Below are 21,632 nucleotides of genomic sequence, written 5' to 3'. Positions count from 1 at the left end.
CCGAAACCCTAAGTCTAGCTCGGATAATTGTAGCTTGACACCAGCACAATATTCTTTCTTTTTACATTTTCACGTCAGTGTGTGTTTTGGTGTAAGTTCTCCAGATGTCAAGTTTAAGAGAGAGAGAGAGAGAGAGAGAGAGAGAGAGAGAGAGAGAGAGAGAATAAGAAGAATTAATTTTATATCAGTTGATTTTCAGTTGTTACTGATATAATTAATTATGTCCAAAAACTTCAAACAGAACTATCACTAATATGTTACATATGTTACTTTGTTGTTATTAACGATGTTGGTGAGTGTGTTTTATCTTTCATATCATGTATTGCAGTGACTTTCAAATAGACATAATACATTTATATGTTAGCTGCAACTGGAATAAAGCATACCGTAATGATAACTATTGTTATTATTGTAATTTATTCAGGAAATTCGAACACTAAAATGGCCAGATATTCATAACAAATGAGTTCTAAACCTTTATGAAAAGATGAATTTTACATTTTAAGCAGCTAGATTTAATTGAAAGTACAATAATGGAATAGTCCTCTCTCTCTCTCTCTCCTCTCTCTCTCTCTCTCTCTCTCTCTCTCATCATCATCATCATTAATTATCGCAAATTGTATTGTTGGATTCATATGTCTCCATTTAATTCGTCCCGGGTCGGTTACAGGAAAATGAACAACTGTATTTATCACTAATTGATCTTCAAACGTGACGAATAGCCTGACCTTTGCGGTCCAGCCGTGACCTGCTTTTAAAAGCTCTTAGCAGTCAGCAGAGGTTGTTTACGTTGGGAAGCACCGTTGTCCTTTGTAGCCTTTCTTCGTGAAGAAAAATTCTCGAAAGCTATTAATGATTTTGCTGATCTTTCTGGAATATTACTGTTTTTATATATGTATACTTATTTTTTGAGAGAAAAGGCTTTCCATAAGCTTAATCCGTATCAAGTTATAGAACGAAACAAAAAAATGATCAAACATTTGAATAGCATCTTCAGCGATTTAGTTTTAATATATTTGAACTAGTAGAACATTTTCTTTTGATGTAGGGATCTGTTTTTATTGGTTCAGTTTTGTATACCGGTTCAGTCATAATTAGTACAAGCTATAGATTCTCGGTTTAGGGTATGAAGCTATCATTCCAATCTGCTATGCTTTCTCCTGGCTTTTACACTGGTCTTATTCCGGGATTTAGGTCATTATTTCGAAGAATTGATTCTTCGTGCTAGGTAGGGGATTCCTCCACAAATAAGGTCAAGCTCAAACCGCAGCCCAGTATAGTGTCTCACTTTTATTTTCTCGAGAGATTCTTCCTTAATTTTTGTTTTCTCTCTCTGCTCGATTTATTCTTGCTGACTGTGTCCTTGTTACACTGAACAAATTATTTGTTTTTCGTAGATTTTATCTGTGTATAACTGGTTCACGATGACAAGATTATTCTTTCGCGAAGCTTTCTTTAGTGTTCTTTACCCGAAGCGAACAAAATCTCCAGAGCATCGAGCAGGCAACGAGAGGAATCCCAGCGACTGTTGACGGCCGAAGGACAGAGGTCATTTTTCTCCACAATTACCCTTTCAAATGACGTCGTTCAACATTGTAAATGGAATCTCCCCGTCCCAACGGACAAATTCACAACGCCTGAATTGGGTGATGGACCAATTCACAAGTCAAAGTCAATTTCCAGATTGCAAGAAGAATGAAAGGCAAAAATGGCGATTGTGTTCTTGTGCTATAAATAGCAGACCATTGATGCTATTTCGAGATGACTGACGCTTGTGTGTGTGTGTGTGTGTGTGTGTTTAATATTCATACTCACTGTAGATTATCTCGTTGTTTTTGTTGTTGTAGTTGCTGTTGTTAGCAGCGTTACAAAAGTAGAGGTAACTACTGATGAATCCATTTCATTTCTGTCTTCGTTCTTTTATGTGAGTATAAACACCATATCGTGGACGCCGATGAGCTTTCCTGTTCACCTGGTGACATCATCATAAACTGACGGATTTGTTTATAGGTGGTTATGTCCTTGAAAGCTCTCTTCATGGAGACCATACTTTTCAAGTGCCTCTGGATACTTAGAGGATATCATCCTCAAATTATTTCTTTAATTTCGTCCCGTTAAGCTGACTTCAGTTACCGGATAACAAAATGGGGTCACTTCAAGATATAAGAGCGTTTGCTGTAAACGTGAAATTTTAAAAAAACATCGCCAAAAAATAAGCAAGCTTAGTTGTATAGGAAACTTTGACTGTCCTGAACTAGAAGTACCTAATGCTAAAACGTTGAAAAGTCAGGAATCACGAAAAATGTTTATGTATTAGAGAGGCTGTCTACTTGATAAGGTATGGTTCTACAACTATAGACATTACAGCTGCAGTTAGCAATTATACTACGTATATGCATGTATGTATTTATATATATATATATATATATATATATATATATATATATATATATATATATATATATATTATATATATATATATATATATATATATATATATATATATATATATATATATATAATATATTAATATCACATCACCCTGATTTTATATATATATATATATATATATATATATATATATATATATATATATATATATATATATTAATTTTTATCACATCACCGTAATATTTATATATATATATATATATATATATATATACATATAGATATATATATATATATATATATATATATATATATATATATATATATATATTAATTTTTAGCACATCACCGTGATTTATATATATATATATATATATATATATATATATATATATATATATACATACACACACACACACACACACACACACATATATATATATATATATGAGTGTATGTGTACACGTTTATTCTCAAGTTTACAAGACACAGATCTACTTTTCTGCACCTTTTAAAAAGCTTCCGTTAACTTCCTTGCCTTACATATTCTTTAATTTACCACTTCTACCATCTCTGTAGGGGTTAGTTCCGTCAGTGCATATCACGCGGTGCAATGCTAATGTTGATGGCAGAGACCCTTCTTCGGCCCGTGGCCGCCGCACCCACTTTTCAGCCTTTTACTGTACTTCCATTCCCGCTTCCTGTCTTCATTCTTATTGTTCAACCTCTCTTACTATTATTACTTCCTATACTCTATTTTTTTCCATCTGTCCATCCGCCTGTGGTGTTTGCGTATGGTAACACTGCGTCCCGCCCGGGCTGTAGATAGTTACATACAACTTACATTCAACAATAATAATAATATCCTATTTCGAATATCAACGGTGTAATTAGAATATGGTAATTTATTAAAACACTTTTCAGTTGCAAATGTACACCCAGATATCCTTTTATTTACTTAAAACTTACACATAACGTAACTATTTAAAGCCCGGGACGCAGTGTTACCATGCGAAAACACCACAGGCGGATGGACAGATGGAAAAAAACAGAGTATAGTAGAGCTGTAGTGTTTTCTCCAAGTTCTACTTTTAGTCTTGAGCGATTAATTAATAGCCGATAGTGGCCTCCAGCAATAGGCTGGCCAGCCTAATTTTTCAAAAAGTTAATCAAAAGCCATTTCTCTCATTATGCCTTCATGTATTGTATTTCTCATTCCTTCACCACTGTCAGCACATCCATTCATATATAAGTCAGCGGAGACACAACACACCCTGGTCTTAGAAATACTTTTACACAAAACCAATCACTCTTATTAACATTTTCTAAATTGAGTTTTGCTCTCAGATTAAAAAATTTTATTTTCTGTACCCGTCGCACTACATTCCTAAAAATTCTCACATATGTATATTTTAAGTGCAATTAAACCACATGCAATTTTAAAAAAAATAATTGCTTCAAAAAACTACATCAAATCATACCATTCTTGCTGTTAAAGCCAAGACTAACCATCTGATATCAACACTTCTGTCTTACCATATAGTTCCAATAGAAACCTTTCTATACTCATTCTCGGTATTATAAGAAATGTCATGTCTTTGTAATGATTGCAATCGCATCTGATCTTTGCGCGCGTTTCCCAAAAAAACTTCCCTTTATGTAGACCTACCAATGCAAATGATCTAGTCAGCTTCTCGGTTGCAATGCACATCCCATTTGACTAAACTTACCTGTTTTTTTCTTAAGCTCTAGTGCATTTACAATCTTCAACATTTGAACTGACGCCCATTAGTGTATAATTATCACATCCACACACACACACACACACACACACACATATATATATATATATATATATATATATATATATATATATATATATATATATATGTATATATGTATATATATATTTATATATATATATATACATATATATTGTTATACATTATATATATACGTATATATATTAATATATAATCTACATAATATTATATAAATATATATTAAAAAAAAAAATATATTATTTAAAAAATTAAATCTATATATATAGAAAACAATTCATTATTATGTGTGTGTCTGTGATGGATTTACATACATATGTTGAAAAATTGTGCATGCACTAGGGCTTAAGAAATTAGTATTATATATATTATATATATATATATAATATATAATATATAATATACACTATATACTATATATATATATATATATATATATATATATAATACGACTAGATATATATATATATATATAATATATATATATATATATATATATATACTTATATATATAAATAGATGTATGCATCTATGTGTGTTTGTGCCACGTACACTTTTACATGCACTAAGCGATTTCAACCAAACTTGGCGTGCAAATAACTTATCATTAGGGAAAGAATACTGTGGGGGTAAGACATCACTGGCACTAAAGGGGGGATTGTGGAAGGGGTGGGAAAGGTGTGAACATAAAAATAACTGAAAAAGACAGATATTAGTGTCTAATCCATAGTTTTCTAGGTCGCTGACATGAATAGTGACACTCCCAATTCCCTTCAAGTGCAAGTTCACAAAGAGTGGGGTGAAAAGGGGTGGGAAGGGAGGACATGTAAAAATAACCGAAAACAACAGATATAAGTGTCTGTTTGAGATCTCTGAGATGAATAGTGACACTCCCAATGCCCTTGAAGTCTAAGTTCAGCCCCAACAGGGAAGAGTGGGGTGAACCAAGGTGGAAAGGGCTGATGTAAAAGTAACTGAAAATGACAGATATTGGTATCAAATCCATAGCTTTTGAGGTCGCTGTAATGAATAGTGACACTCCCTAGGCCCTTCAAGTCCAACAAAGTTAAGTATATCTTAGTTTAACCAGACCACTGAGCAGAATAACAGCTCCCCTAGGGCTGGCCAGAAGGATTAGATTTTTTACGTGGCTAGGAACCAATTGGTTACTTAGCAACGGGACCTACAGCTTATTGTGGGATCTGAACCATGTTACATCAAGAAATTAATTTTGAATCATCAGAAATAAATACCTCTGATTCCACATTGGCAGAGCAGGGAGCGAACTCGGACTATAAAATGGGTAGGAGAGCTCGCAACCCACTTGTCCAAGGAGAAAGTTCAGCCCCAATAGGGAGGGGGTTGGAAAGGGGTGGGAAGGGGATGACATGTACAAATAAAATAAAATGACAGATATTAGTGTCTAATCCATAGTTTGGAGGTCACTGAGATGAATAGCGACACTTCTAATGTCCCTTCAAGTCCAAGTTCAGCCCCATTAGGAATAGGGGTGAGAAGAGGTGAAATATAAAATGTCAAAAATGCTGGGCAATATAACTGAAGCAACTGTCTTAACAGGAAATGGACAGAGAGAGAGAGAGAGAGAGAGAGAGAGGTAGTTTATCGGTTATCCTTGAGAGTTTGATTTTATAATTATATATTTGTCTGTGTATCTGTGATGGATTTGTTGATTAAATAGTAATGGCAATAGCTACATACATTGAAAATTGTAAATGCAAAGGGCTTAAGTTATTAATATTCAAAAATTGATCTCCTTTATGCCACTTCTATTAATAGCTCCATACCAAGCTCCCATAATACATCAAATAATGAGATATATATATATATATATAGATATATATATATATATATATATCTATATATATAGATATAACATATATATATATATATAGATATATATATATATATATATATATATATATATATATATATATATATATATATATAGATATATATATATATATATATATATATATATATATATATATATATAGATATATCTATATCTATCTATATATATATATATAGATGATATAGATATATATATATATATATATATATATATATATATATATATATATATATATATATTATATAGAGATGAGAGAGAGAGAGAGAGAGAGAGAGAGACGAGAGAGAGAGAAGAGATATACATATATATATATATATATATACATATATATATATATACTATATATATATACATAATATATATATATATATATATATATATATATATATACATATATATATATATCATATTGATAAATTATAGTCGTTTTTAAATCATTATGGAAGGCTGTCATTAATTTTCAATATTATTCTGCAATTACGATAAGTTTCAAAGCAAGTATAATGAGGCTATTGCTATCATTATTGGCATCAGTATTATTGCCATTATTGGTGCTTTGCCTAAGAACAAACACATTTGCTTTAGCCGCTATTAATCACATTTAGTGGCCACGGAAGCTGTAGCTTCTTTTTTCCTTCGTTAATTTCATCTTGCTATCGTTTGCCTTTCCGTTCTTGGCTTCCTTTATTCTCCCAGACATCCTCGTGTTTTGTTCCTCCTTTCCCTCCGGATCATAACCACCGGAAGTTGTTCAGGTCAGCATCCTCAAGGAGGGTAAGTGACAGCACGTGACCCCTGACCTCATTAGCATGTGATCGTGGGATTCCCCGAGGTCAGCTTGACACGCTGGTTGACCTCGCCTCCCCACGGCTGACATTGTTTTTCTGTCAGCGATGACGCTGACATTTCAAGGAGGTTGTCGTCTATGAGCAGCTAATTGATACAGTTTTCTCTGTGATGGAACGGTCGCTTGGAACAGTCTGTCAGTGATTCTGCCCGGCCTGCTCTGCCTCACCTCAGTAGTGTTTGATTGCACGGTTGCTTAGATACCGCATGACTTTTAGATTAGATGTTGTTTCGAGGAATAAAACTGAACGGTAAAAATGATGATGTGTAAGATTTGGCAACCTTTTTTTCCAGTTGTTCATTTGTCTGACTGAAATATAATGGTCGTCTTTCTATCTCTTTGTCAGTGTATCTATTTCTAGACATGCTGCTCAGATCGTCAATCAGTTGAAAGTGATATGTTCTCTCTCTCTCTCTCTCTCTCTCTCTCTCTCTCTCTCTCTCTCTCTCTCTCTCTCGTAAGAACTCCGGCCCAGTATCAAGCATTAGCAAATACACAGGAAACACGAAGTCACTTTACTCCTAAGAATAATGGAAAATAAGGTCATTCTACACCGAGTACACAAGACGTCACGATGGGTCAAGACCTTTCAATTAGTGTCAATGACCACAGCCCTTAAGAAGGTCACCTACTCTGACCTCTAGTGATACCATAATAGGATGAATGGGGAAATTATATTTTAGATCATATATTTACGGAATTTTAGAATATGTTGAGAAAGATATCAATCGTTTCCTATTTACTATTTACTGATTATCTGGTTCTTAATCGTTTTTTAGTTACAGTGCATTTCATGACGAACTCTTTCCTTGCATTCTCTCTCTCTCTCTCTCTCTCTCTCTCTCTCTCTCTCTCTCTCTCTCTCTCTCTTTTGCTATCAACGGACTTTTCTATTTAGAGTGAATGGATCCATTTTAAGCATTAATAATAATAATAATAATAATAATAATAATAATAATAATAATAATAATAATAATAATAATAATCATAATAATAATAATAATAATAATAATAAAAAATAATTAATGAATAATAATAATAATAATAATAATCATAATAATAATAATAATATTAATTATATAATATTATTATTATTATTATTATTATTATTATTATTATTATTATTAGTTATTATTATTATTATTATTATTCAATGTATGAGGCAGCAGTTCTCATGCTTATTGACACAAACAAACAACTACATAAGTAATGTGTTAACTAAGTCTGACTAGCCACTTTAATCACCCACCAGACTGCACAACGGATGTAATATTCCGACTTCGTTATTCTTTTTATTATTTCGTTTGATAAGCTTTCTTTAAATGCATGATGGACGCAGCTCCTTCTTTCAGGGTACTCTAAAACTTACACCAAGTACCATTTTGTTTAAAAATTAAATACAGGAATTATAATGGTAATGTATACATACTTACATACACAAACACATGTATATATATATATATATATATATATATATATATATAGATATATATATATATATATATATATATATATATAATATATAATATATATATATAATTAGTATATATTATATATACTTAATACTAAATCTCTGAATTGTTTGTTTGTTTGTTTTCACACTGGAGTACACGATCAAGTGTTAATTTAGCTGCTGCGTCCTTCCTCTCCCCTTCCCTCTAATAAATTCATTTCTGACCCAATCTCCTCCTGTGACCCCATACATTCTTCATCTTCCCACCCCCAACCCCCATCCATTTTCCGTTCTTGAGCTTCCTTCGTCGGACAAGTTTTAAGCTAATGTATACCTTGTGTAAACAAAACTTCTCGTGTAAGGATGTATTTCCACGTCCCTGAAATTAACTTTGAGCACTGCAAATTTTATGAACGTGACAGGAGAGTCGTCGAAATGATTGTCCTTGCCACGTCCTTTAGTCATATGAATTTCCAGGGATTATCTTAGCATATCTTTCAACCACTGATTGTGTCTATTTTACACATCTTTCTTTCTATGAAGAATCTCATTTATCTTCACAGCTGTAAAACAATGCTGTTTAGAAAATAAATCTGAATTGTTTATATAAGTATCCGATGCCAACACCAAATTATCGGTAAGGTAATATGTGATACAGGATGCCTAATAGTAAAAATGGTGCCATAGGTAGCAGAAGCAAAGATGAAATGATAGTACCCATTAATGTACTTTTTAGCATTTGCGGAATGTAAATAATCATCATTAGTCGAATAATCTTAGATATAGCACATTTCAAATACAGCAGAAGAGCTGTAGTCTTTAATATGCATATTTAGATATTATTTGATATAATAGATAGTGTTAAGGAAATGCCATTGATTTTCCCGATATCAGGGCTTTCAATTATGAAAATAAAACAGAAAACTAGTCCCTGAAATGTCGGTAGGATCACACTGAGAAAATACCTTAAATGAACTGTTGTCATATATAGTGAAGGCACAATTTTTCGTTACATTTGAAAATGGTTATGATTAAGGGTTACGAATCCTTGAGGTTATCTGTACGATTCAAGTTTTTCCTAACAATAAAATGCGTTTGATTGATATATATTATGTGCATTATACTTTTAGTAGCCTAAGAAGGCCGCGGAAAGTTTTAAAAACTTCAGCTAGACGTCCAGATGAAAAACATCCTTTAGATCTATTAAATCTCGCAGTCGTAAATAAAACTGTGTTGATATTGTATACTCGTGAGTCAGCTGTAATTACTTGAAGTGTACGCGATGTAAATGTAAATAAGGGCCCAAAGTTAGTGCAGGAAAGAGAGAGAGAGAGAGAGAGAGAGAGAGAGAGAGAGAGAGAGAGAGAGAGAGAGAGGTCTATTCTACTCCTGCTTACCGTTAACTCTTGAAGAGTACCCGTACTCTCTCACTCTTGTGTAAGTGCACAGAAACGAGGTTTATATTTCTTCCTGAATTAACCAAGAACCACAAAGGCACGCCACGTACACCACTCATGCATTCATACACGAGATATAGAATATGTAAGCTTATACGCACAGACAGGAGCACAAACAAAACCCGAAAATGCATCATAAAATGTGAACCAGCTTAGAAACCATCGTAGCCGTCCCAGGATGAATTACATATTTTCTTTTTCTGCTTTACATGTAATGATAGATCTGGCGAGTCGTAAATCCTCTGGTGAAAAATGAGGCCAGCCATTGGCCGAGAATTATTAATGACTTTTTACCTAAACTGACCCTTATTTAGATTGACATCATGTACGCGCTTTTTGTCATTGAACGTTCTCATTGATTGTTTTTGTTGGGCAGCGGTATATTCTGGTGTTTTTGTTTACCACTTTCGCGTTCCCGCCTCTTCTTGTTTCTCGTTCTCATTTTTCTCGTTGGTTTTATGGTTGCTTCCGTAGCTGTTATTGTGATGCATATATGACACACAAAGTAAAGATAAGGCAAATGACTTTAGATGTACATTATGAACTTTTGATAGTTACCGCGCATTCATCCATAGAAATACTTCCAGCAAAAGAAAAAAAGCCAAGTAGCAAATAATGTGGTTGAACAACTATGATAAAATTGCATGCCTTGGAACAGTTTGCTGCTCTTGCATCTTAATGCAGTTGCTCAAATAAGACAAAGGAACGTTTATTCGTGGTATTTTCCATCACTGCATGGCTTCATCACCACTTCAATTTATATTTTTTTTAAAGATATATTTGATAGTCGATTATCGGATGATTAAATTTAGCTTGAGAAAGATTGGAAGAGTGAGAAAAAATGGCTTTAGAGTGATTTTTCTCCACAGGCCTCTCCTTAGCTACTCACGAACCCCTGTAATTTCAAAAAGAACATTCTCTCTCTCTCTCTCTCTCTCTCTCTCTCTCTCTCTCTCTCTCTCTCTCTCTCTCTCTCTCTCTCTCTCTGAAAAACCTTTTGTTTGATTAATCACACCATATTTATTGCCTTAATTTGGCTGAAGTGATGTGCAACTGGACTGTCGCTTATGCACCATTGACTTTATTTTCACTAAACTGTCGTCGCTCGCTGTGAGTTGACTTTCGTAGAATGCAGAAGATATCTACATACGCACATTTACACAAGCGAAATAAAGGGTCCACAATGATACAAATAATATTTTTAAAATGTTACTGCTGCTTGTCGTTAAAGTTCTTTGTATGTTCCATCTACCGTGTACTCTTCGGAACAGTTACAAATTTCATTGATCTATAATAACGGACCTATCTTTCATGGTTAGGAAGCATGACATAATATATCTATATTTTCTCATGCATATCGCACAGAAATGTTCATCTCCCTGCATTCATAACTAATGTTCTGGTAATTGCTGCAACTGTGGGTGTTATAGATCGATGGCTTATTTTCTCTTCTGTCTCTTCACGTTTCCACAACGGTGCAGGAGATGAGAAGTGGATGATATCAGGGAACGCTGACAACGTTCGCATCGAACAGAAAAATGGTGACTCAGGTGTTCCGGCTCAGGAAAGTGCGACTCGAAAAATATTTTACCTCATCGGTGGGAACAATAATAGATGATGAAAACTGATTAGCTTTTTTCGGTACCTTTTGTTGTTCTCTTGTAATTATAAGTTAGACGATCACCGAAAGGTATTCTGTTTGGTTAACTTTCCTAAGTTCTCCTTCGAAAAGAGCTCCCATTTGCGCTCCCATTGACTCACACCTGCGAAGTGCTCACCACCACGTATCGAGGTGTCACGTTGTCACGATACCAAGGACAGGGAATCTTTCGTCCGTTTTATTATTAATCCTGTCAAATGCTCGTCAACTGAAAAGAGTTGAGTTACTCCTCCAAAGATCCCTGCACCATCTTACTTTTCAGATTTGTCGCGTTGTTTACGCTTATACCTTTTTCGTTTTTTGGTTGGTTCATCTTTTCTTTTATTATCTTTTCTTTTCTTATCTTCTTTTTCGCATTAGAGTTTTCTAAGAAGTGGGAATTTGATTTGGTAGTTAAAGTTCTTTTAATCTATTCCTTATGACTGTTCATAGGTTCCCATAATAATAATTATAATGACAATTGTATTTGATCTGATGACTGATAAGATAATTCACAAAAGCAGGAAATAAGAGATTTTATTTGGCCAGATATTTTGGTGTCACCACCCTTACAACACTCATTATTATTTGTGTTCTTTTTACGTAGTCATTTCATTATTCGTTCAATGCTTTCTTTCCCTGACTTTCAATAGTAACTTTCAGTTAATATGATATTATTCATAATAACTATAATGATAACTGAAATAATAAAATTATTTCAGCCCTTTCCATAGACAGCAAGCAGCCATAAACTGCAAAGATGGAATTAAATCAGTTTTCAAATATATTGTTACAGTGAGCAAACCGAAGCACTGAACGGGGCTAACTTTATTGCTTGAAAACCTATGGATAATTTCCTTACTATAGCTTAAACTCTCATCCATTACAACTCTGAAAGCTCTGTGGTAGACTGAAATTCTGCTGGTCTCAAATCTTTGACAAAAGGAAAACAAGTAAAGAATAAGCCGAAGTTTCTTCGGCGCAATAAAGTTTTCTGTACATCGCATAATGCTGTATGAGCCGCGGCCCATCAAACTTCCAGCAACGGCCCGGTGGCCTGTCCTATAGACGTATAATTACGGCTAACTTTAACCTTAAATTAAATAGAAACTACTGAGGCTAGAGGGCTGCAATTTGGTATGTTTGATGATTGGAAGGCAGATGATCAATACACCAATTTGCAGCCCTCTAGACTCAGTGTGGACAGAAAAGGTGCAGATGGACAAAGTCATCTCAAAAGTTCCTCATGTATCATGTCGCCTACCAGATTAGCATGATTCTTTTTCTCTAAACAGGAAGAGAAGAAATTTGTAAGTTTTGTTCCTATATTGCTCTGCTAATTTACAGTTTTGACGGATGCTAAATCATCCGTCTTCCCCGCTGGCGTTAAGGCACTAGTCACAATGAAAAGGCAGCGAACATTTATTTACTCCTTGTGTGTCCAAATCATAAAATTACCCACAACCCAAGTCTTTTCTGCTGGCTTTTTGGTTAGGATACACTGATAGTTTATAACCTTCTTTACCTGCTTACTGCTCATATATCACAAGATATAATCTTAAAAAATTAACCTCTGTTCTTCCTTGCTGACCTAAGATTGACATTGGGAACAATGATTTATTTTTGTGGTAACGCATTGAGCAAGCTAACAGCCATTTTTTTCCTCTGAATAAATAAAATAAATTGATAGCCAAAACTTTCCCTCCTGGTGTGAAGACAAATGATGTACCTATAGCCAAACCTTTTGCTGGTCTAAAAGCTTGAGATAGACTGATGGTATATTTCCTTTCCTCCGGCAAAACTGCCGCACACAGCAGATTGCTAGTGTAGCTTCTTGGATTCCCTGCCAACAGCCCAGTACCATATCCTCCCCTTTAGTTCCAATGCAGGTAGGCTGACAAGATAAACTATCTTCATTCATGCTGTTAAAGGCCAACAGGCCAAAATAACATACCATCTCTTTTGGTTCTAGTGCAGGCAGGCTGGCATGCAAACATATATTCCTTCCTGATGGTCTTCAGGCCAACAGCCCAATACAATATCCGACCTTTTGGTTCCAATGTATACAGGTGGACAGGCGAAACTATCTTCTTTCCTACTGATTTTCAGTCCAACAGTCCCGTACTATATGCCCTCCCTTTTGGTTCCGATGCAGGCAGGCTGACAGGCGATACATTTCTCATTCCCCACTGACCTTCAGGCGAACAGCCCAATACCATAATATATTCTCTTTTGGTTCCAATGAAGGCAGGCTGAAAGGCGAAACTTTATTATTTCCTACTAGTCTTCAGGCCAGAAGTGAAAAATAGATCAATAAATAAATAAATAAATAAATAAAGTAAGTATGTGGTGTTCTATCAGTCTTATTTTTCCTGAAAACACTAAAAGACAATTATAGAATATAAGAAAAATAAGAAGCAACATATTTAGAAAACGTACAAGGGCCCCCCAGAGAGGGGATCATCCCTGTGGAGGGCTGTACATAAAACTAAACAAACGAAACAAATGAAATGAAGGTCCAAGGAAACTGGTAGCCAAACCTCTCATTTTCTTCCATTGCTGGTTTTATGACAGAATGTCATAAAACCTAATGACATAAAATATCCTTCTCTCAAATCTTATCCTTCGAGGGAGACTGGTCGCCAAAACTTTTCTTACATACTAGGCTCAAGACATAAACATAAATTACAGAGAAATCTTCAGTGTTCCAAATTAGCGGTTATTTGCTATGATGATAGCATTTTCCTCATGGACCAGTTATATCTATGCTGAAAGTGGTAGGAAATATTTTACTTATGACGATTTTCCCAAAAACTGGAGGCTCTTGAGTCTTGCCTTTTCTAAAACTGACATGGGACAATACGCTGAACAATTGAGCCATTATCAGTGTGTCTCATCTTGCTTTTGCTCGTGCAGTTTTATCTGAGGAATGTCAGTTCTGTAATCCTCAAAAACTGTTGTTTTTGAAAATCTTTTCCCTTCTCATTAATGAGAATCCCAGATCAATTTCCTATTTCGATGTACCGGAGTCCTATTTTGACCTTCTGATCTGTATGTTGAGTTTTCTGCTTCACTGTTCCTTGCTTTTTGGTTTGTGGGTGGTTTCAGAATCATTTTCTCCTCGTTGTCAGGGAGACCATCTGAAATTATTAATGATGGAGACTTTCTGCTGAATACTCTTTCAGATACTCCTATAACTTGACTGTGTTTTTGAAATTGATCTTAAATTTGCTTATTTATCGACTTATCAATTTTTTACGGTTCATTGCTCGCTTCCTGTTATAGATCCTGCAAGATTTTAACAGTGTCATTCTAATTCAGTTTTGATAAAAAAAACTGCATTGTTAATGATCTACTAACTTTGATCTACGCAAGGTATTGTCACATTCACTTAGGTGCTCTTATTCGATAGTATTCTTACATAGGTACCAGGAGTTTTATCATCCAGTCCCCACTCCGCTTTCATCAAGGCGTTATTCATCAGATGTTATCTAGCCATTCTCACCGTCCATTATTCACTGTGCCAAGGTGGCCCTCTTTTGTTTTAGAGCATTGTCGCAAGATTACGTGTGTTGAAACATTTTCGGTAAGGCTCCAAGTTTATAGACCTTCGTCACAAGCAAATATATCACGGGTTGCTCTATGAGCAAGGGCCCGTGCTGGCATAACGCCAGCTTAATCATAAACAACAACGTAGTAATTGTAATTGTATATAGAGAGTCAGACGATATTTCCTCTTGATACGTTATGTCGACCACAATACTCGCATAACTGTCTCTCATGTTCTTTGTTTTAAGCTGTGGCAAGGGATTTCTATTAGTGATATCGGTGTTGATGGTCAGAATGTCACATTCTTGTTAGCTTCACCTACTCTCTTCTCTCTTCTCTCTCTCTCTCTCGCTCTCTCTCTCTCTGTATGTATATATATATATATATATATATATATATATATATATATATATATATATATATATATATAATATTGCATTCTGCAATATTATATATATGTGTGCGTATAATATATATATATATATATATATATATATATATATATATATATATATATTATATATATATATATATATAATATTGCATTCTGCCGGTTTTCTTATATTACTCTTCTTTTAAAAATGAGATTTTCTAATGCACTGTAAGTTTCCTCTCCTAATAAATTACTTTTTCTTCTATATGAGTGGCTTCTTATCCATGATAATGATGATAAAGAAAAGTGTCTACCACCAACATGCCATTTCATTCAGCCTTATCTGACTTTTTTTTTTCTGTCCACCTATAGGTAAGTAGCTTGGTCAGATTTTTGTTTTCTTGCCAGAGAATCGATACTGATTTCAACCTCATCATCATATCTTCGTAAAGGCCGCAACATAGGATGTTAGCTAGTTTCTTCGTTTGTGACAAAGGATTGTATTCATAGCCAAGGATAGTAGATCTCAGATACATTTTAATGCCACTTTCAGAACGCTGTTTCGGTATAAAATTCTTTTGCATAAATCCATATACATGTTTTTGGATGCTCGTTTCTAAGTGTTTGTTTCTCAAGGACAAATTTGAGCTAATGTCTGACCAAGCTATCTTGCTGATAATGGATCATTTTTTGACGGTTATAAGTGACGAGGTTTAATACCCCTTAAAGCTTTATGGCTCAACCCACCTACTATACAAATTATTCCCATACATCATAAACGAAGATGCATACAAGTTTCACCTCTGATGTTCTTAGCGGGACTGGATAAACAGCTGTACTAGATTAGATTCTCCATGACACAACAGCGGAGGTCACGTTCGAAAGAGTTCGCTTTTCATATTTCGGTGACGTTATCGACATTCTTATTCTCGTACCTGATGGTAAAAGTGGAGAGAGAGAGAGAGAGAGAGAGAGAGAGAGAGAGAGAGAGAGAGAGAATAAATGGAAGGTGGGTTTTAGGGATAGAAGCAAACATCCGGGAGGGCAAATTTTAGTTCCCCTCTTCAATCGGTGTCCCGCTTCTTCCATATGGACCATCGAAAACTCCATAATTTTTACTGAAAGAGCAGTTATGTCTATAGAGGGTCCCGTAAATATGGTTCCCTGCCTACCATTATGTCCCTGTTTGGTTACACATGGTTAAGGGAGAGCGGGTGAAGTTGGGGGGAGACAGATACTGGAGGGGGCTGCTAAGCACGTTGCTGAGAAACGAGGTAGACGAGGTAAAGGGATGCACGAGAGGTAGAATTAAAACTTGAGAGAGAGAGAGAGAGAGAGAGAGAGAGAGAGAGAAGAGAGCGCGCAAATGGATATGCCTCAGGTGTGTAGGAGAGGCAACTTATGATTTTAGGAATGCTGCAATGTACTGCGAGATGACAGGTTCTCGAGATCACGGTGGCCTTCCTGATGCAAATGCGAAAGGTATTCCAATAAATTTAGGACTGGGAAACCCGAGCAGGCGGCTGGAGATCATATACCAAGATGATATGGAAAAGAATTCGAGTTGTTTGCCTTTCTCCTTTCTTTTAGTTATTTATTCCTTTTCATATTTTTTTTTCTTCTGTGAACGAAAACTAACTCATGGAATTAGAATAATGGAGAAGAAGAAAGCGGACTACCTTCTTTTCTAAAGTGAAAACTTTCTCTGCCTTACTGAGGGGAGGTAAAATTCGTTCTTTAGGAAAAGATACGTCAAGAAATACAAAAATGTGCCAGATAAGTCTCAGGCACGATGCTTCAGAAAGAGTAGTGTCTGCGTGGAGGAGGATAGGTCTAGCTAGGCCTAGTGAGCCCTGGTGTGTAAGAGTTCTTGAAGCCAAGGAGCCCTTGAGAGCAATGCTCAGTGATATTGGAAAAAAAAGTTAAAATTAGGCCTCATTAAAATCGGAAAGCTGTAGGAATCAGGAAAAAGATATTCCCAGAACAGACATTCGGTGACTGCTCATTTCTAGCGAGTCTGATGCCCTGAAGGAAGAGTGGTTGGTGCCCTTGTGATGTCACACTATATAATATTGCAAAATGTCGATTAGATTAAAGTGAGTCAGAGGATCCTGTTGTTGTTTTATTAAGAAAACCTTGATCTAGATTGAGTTGAGAAAGGTTCATTGCATCTATCACCTACAGTTCGCGCCGATTTTCTTTTGTATGGCGGCGTAGACCCTCGTGCTCTAAACATGTTGGCAGCGTTGACTGTCATGTAACGAAAAATGTGAGCTCACACGGGGGATGTGAATGGAGGGTGAAAAATACACCCCATTCTCATGTTTGAAGCATCAGACTTATTTCATCATTGAACGGAAAATGTTTCAAATCGACATGAACTGTCCGGCAGGAACCAAAACATATGTTGCCACATATAAAATATATACTTGGATACAAACGACATTAATTTCAACGCAACTAAAAAGTGTTAATTTATACATAGAGAGCGATACAGTTGATAAAAGAGAATACTGATCACAAAATATGAACAAATGACATACAGTGCAGTATATTTTTCCATTCTTGATATATGTACTGTAGAAGTGTGACAGAGCACTCTGGAGCAGTAAATTTGAAGGTGTGAGATATATGTGGGCGCTCTATTTCATCCATGACTAATTTTGCGTGACGTGAAAAAACAGTCTTTATGAGGAGGCCCTAATATATCAGTGCATTTCTATTTTATTCTTTTTACAGAATTTTATATATCACGATTGGTCAAGGTTCGTTACGGTTCGTCATGGGGGTTCAACGAAGCAGTTAGGCCTAATCCAAAGGTAGGCCTAAAGCTCAATAAACCAGAAGAATAAATTGATTAATAAACACCATATCAAATGTCAACCCCATTTTAATTGTGGCGGAGGTTCGTTCCCCCTCTGCCTCTGCCCCCGGTCCCTCCCGTGGCGCCGACGTCCCGGCCACCTCCGCCTCCCATATTTGCCTTTCCCCTCACTAGTTAGACAAACTCTCACTTGCGCAATTAAGGCCGATGAGGTGATGTTGATTTCCATTTCATTACCGTCACTACTTCCCGCGATTCGCTGCGGGGAAAGAATCCCAATTTCGGTGGACTTTCCTCTGTTAAATTCCGACGTGTAGGGATCTTCCTACTCGGCAGGTTACTTCGACAAGCGGCTGAACTGTAAATCTTGCCATAAACCTAATGGCCCGTGCCGAGTGTTTACTAATCTTCACGCTGACTGGTTGCCGTCACGTTAGACGCTCCGCCCCCTATTAGTGTCCGCCGTGATGATTGGGTTACGTAATCGTAAGGGGCGGAGGCACGGTCTGTTAGGGCGTCGCTGAGTAAGAGGTCCCAGTTAGTAGCTGGGGATAGCCAAGACTCCTAAGTTAACTCCGTGCTGGTGAATTGATAACTTGTGTAAACATCCGTATCCGCTCCAGTGGTTTGAGTTTTCCCTGAATCTCTCTCTCCCCCTCCCCCTTCCTCCCCATTTACATACGGAAGCTGACGTTTGAGAAACACGCTGAAAGTGCCACTTAAAGAGTTTCCCGTGAGCGTCGCAAGTTCACACATAGAGAGAGATAGATCCCATGGGAACACATTGAGGCCGAGCTTTGTCAAGACATCTGGGTCGGATGTTTTCGTTGTGGCGGACGCGGTGCTGCGAGAGTCCTACCCACAATCGAAAGCGCCTGTCAGGGAGCAAATCCGCGTCCTCATGATGAGAGACTCAGTTCAGAGGAGAACGAACGCTGAAGTGTGACTTTCAGGAGAAACATTCGATCGTAGCCTACGCCCCACGTTTTTTGGTTCATATTTAATTAGTCTGACGATGTCTGGCGTCATAGCTGCCGAGGCCGTCAGGGCAAGTCATAATTCAGCCTTCAGCGCCGTCGTCCGGAAAAGCTTTTCCTTTTCCGTCGATGCCATCCTTGGTTCATCCCCGTCGAAGGATGCAGCGAAGGAACCCGTGTCGCCGGAGAGCATCGGTACCACTCGTGTTCCACTCCCGGAGACTTCATTAACGCCCCCTGCCGAGGATAGGTTGTCCGCGAAAGACTTGGACGAAGAAGTCGACGACGAAGAGATCAATGTCGATTCGGATCATATCGACGACGACGGTCGATGTGAAGTTAACCGCGATCCAGAAGACCTGAGCCGCCTCGCCCCAGCACTGCCGAATTTATTAGGCTCCCTTGGTGGAGCTGGACCCCCACTGCCACCAGCATCAACGTCCTCCACAGTTATCGCTCCACAGCTACAAGGGACTTGGCCTCCTAACCTCCTCCTCCATCACCAACTGGCACTCAGGGCGTTAGCGAGTGAGTATCGGGGCATTATACGAAATTAATGGGGGTATTTGATGGCATGCTGAATAGCGCTGACAAGTCATTTATATTTCTCGTGAATTACTCGGTGAGCCGTATTATAAATCTGATTTATAACGTGAGAACTCGGCATGGAAATATTATTATTATTATTATTATTATTATTATTATTATTATTATTATTATTATTATTTTGTTCGTGTTCTTTTGTCCTAGTCAGATGAAAGTGATCGCTTTTTGAATCAGATGAACTTGATATGTAGGTACCCTGACAAAGTCATCTAATAACTCATTAATATTCTGATCGCGAAAACAAAATCCGAATTTTCTCGTTATGGTCAGACGTTATTTTAATATTCCGAAAATAAATTTACACCTCCGCTGTTGTCATCGAAAAGAGGCTCTCTTCCACCTTTTATTCAGAAATCCTTGTAAAAGCAAGAGCCTGTCAAGCTTCTTTTCATCATTAGCTTTGTCATTATAGAAATTTCTTGGAGCTTGAAGTGATTTGTTTTATTGTGTTTTATTCAAATTTAATGACACTCCTAGGTGTCTTATTTAACAAGCCAACTTTGGATTAGAACTAAAATGAAAAATTCTTTTACTCAATGAACTAATAACATAAAACCGACTTTAAAAATTCAGGCAATCGAGCATTATTTCCTAAAACATTTGAGTTAATATTGGGCTCTTAATTGCTTGATATGAGAAAATGTAGACTATATATGACACTGTCAAGTCACCCACACATACGCATACATTTCATGATTTTTATAATATATATATATATATATATATATATATATATATATATATATATATATATATATATATATATATAAGCGTGTGTGTGTGGTGTGTTGTGTGTTGCAATATGCAATGTGTAATTACGCCTAGCAGCCTAGCCATCAAGTCAGTTTTTGTTTTGATTTTCCCTGTTGAGAGATATTATTTAAAGATGAATGATATGAATTACATGGAAGTAATGCGTTGTTTTTCTTTTCTTTTTTTCCTGCTGCAGGATCCCCAGAGCCGCCGAAGTTCCTTGGTCCCGTGAAAGTCAACCTGCGAAAGCACAAGCCCAACCGGAAGCCGCGCACGCCCTTCACAACGCAGCAGCTCCTGTCTCTGGAGAAGAAGTACCGGGAGAAGCAGTACCTGAGCATTGCAGAACGGGCCGAGTTCTCCGCCTCTTTGAACCTGACCGAGACGCAGGTCAAGATTTGGTTCCAAAACCGAAGGGCGAAGGACAAGCGGTTGAAGGAGGCGGAACTGGAGAGGATGAGATACACCTCCAGGCCGCTTTTGCCCCACAATCCCCTGCTGGCCCCGGCGTCTCTCCTTCCGCCCTTCCTCCTCCCGCCCGCGTTGGCGCATCCACAGCATCAGTTATCCCCCCCGAGTTTGCGCCCGCAGCATCCTTTATCGGTGGGCGTGTTCTCCAATCCCTCATCTGGGGGAGTGGGTGGAGGTGCCGGTGGGTGTCGACAATAAACGCTCCGAAGAAAATATCCATTGGAGTGTTCCTAGACAGACAATGATGGCGAGGCCATGAACGAGAGAATGATGACTGTTCTAATAGACGAAGCTCCCTCTGATAGTAGAGTGATGTCAGTGTCATATCGTTGTCTTATAATGATCCTGTTATTCATTCGTGACAATGAAGAGGGCGACCCAAAGTGACTTTGATTTTTTTTCCGCTCTCTCTCTCTCTCTCTCTCGCGTGTGTCAAATATCACTTGACCAGGTGTCTGTGTTCGGGGGTGGCGTCACTCGCATCTTATGGACAGACGAGGGTGTAACAGGAGGCGCATCAGCAATCCTTTCACGAACAATACCCACCTGGCAGAGAAATGAACGACGACGCTCATTCCTCACCGTAGGAAAGAAATGCCTCGATGGCTTAGTAGTTACAGCGTCTGCGCCGTTATGTA

General features: G+C 36.9%; 1 protein-coding gene across 1 annotated transcript in view; it reads left to right on the top strand.

The window, feature by feature from the left end:
• The first annotated feature begins 18,716 nt into the window (after positions 1-18,716).
• Positions 18,717-21,632, top strand: part of LOC135214744 (homeobox protein MSX-2-like) — a 3,133-nt gene continuing 217 nt past the window's right edge. Inside the window, exons 1-2 of the mRNA XM_064249092.1 lie at positions 18,717-19,692; positions 20,720-21,632. The exon at positions 20,720-21,632 is cut by the window's right edge and continues 217 nt beyond it. Of these exons, the coding sequence (XP_064105162.1) occupies positions 19,203-19,692; positions 20,720-21,192 (963 nt within the window). The 5' untranslated portion in view covers positions 18,717-19,202 and the 3' untranslated portion in view covers positions 21,193-21,632. The remainder of the gene's footprint in view (positions 19,693-20,719) is intronic.

The sequence above is a fragment of the Macrobrachium nipponense genome, chromosome 46 (genome assembly GCF_015104395.2).
Source record: "Macrobrachium nipponense isolate FS-2020 chromosome 46, ASM1510439v2, whole genome shotgun sequence".
Classification (NCBI taxonomy): domain Eukaryota; kingdom Metazoa; phylum Arthropoda; class Malacostraca; order Decapoda; family Palaemonidae; genus Macrobrachium; species Macrobrachium nipponense.
Note: the sequence above shows the minus strand (reverse complement) of the source record. Positions and strands in the feature narration are given on the sequence as shown.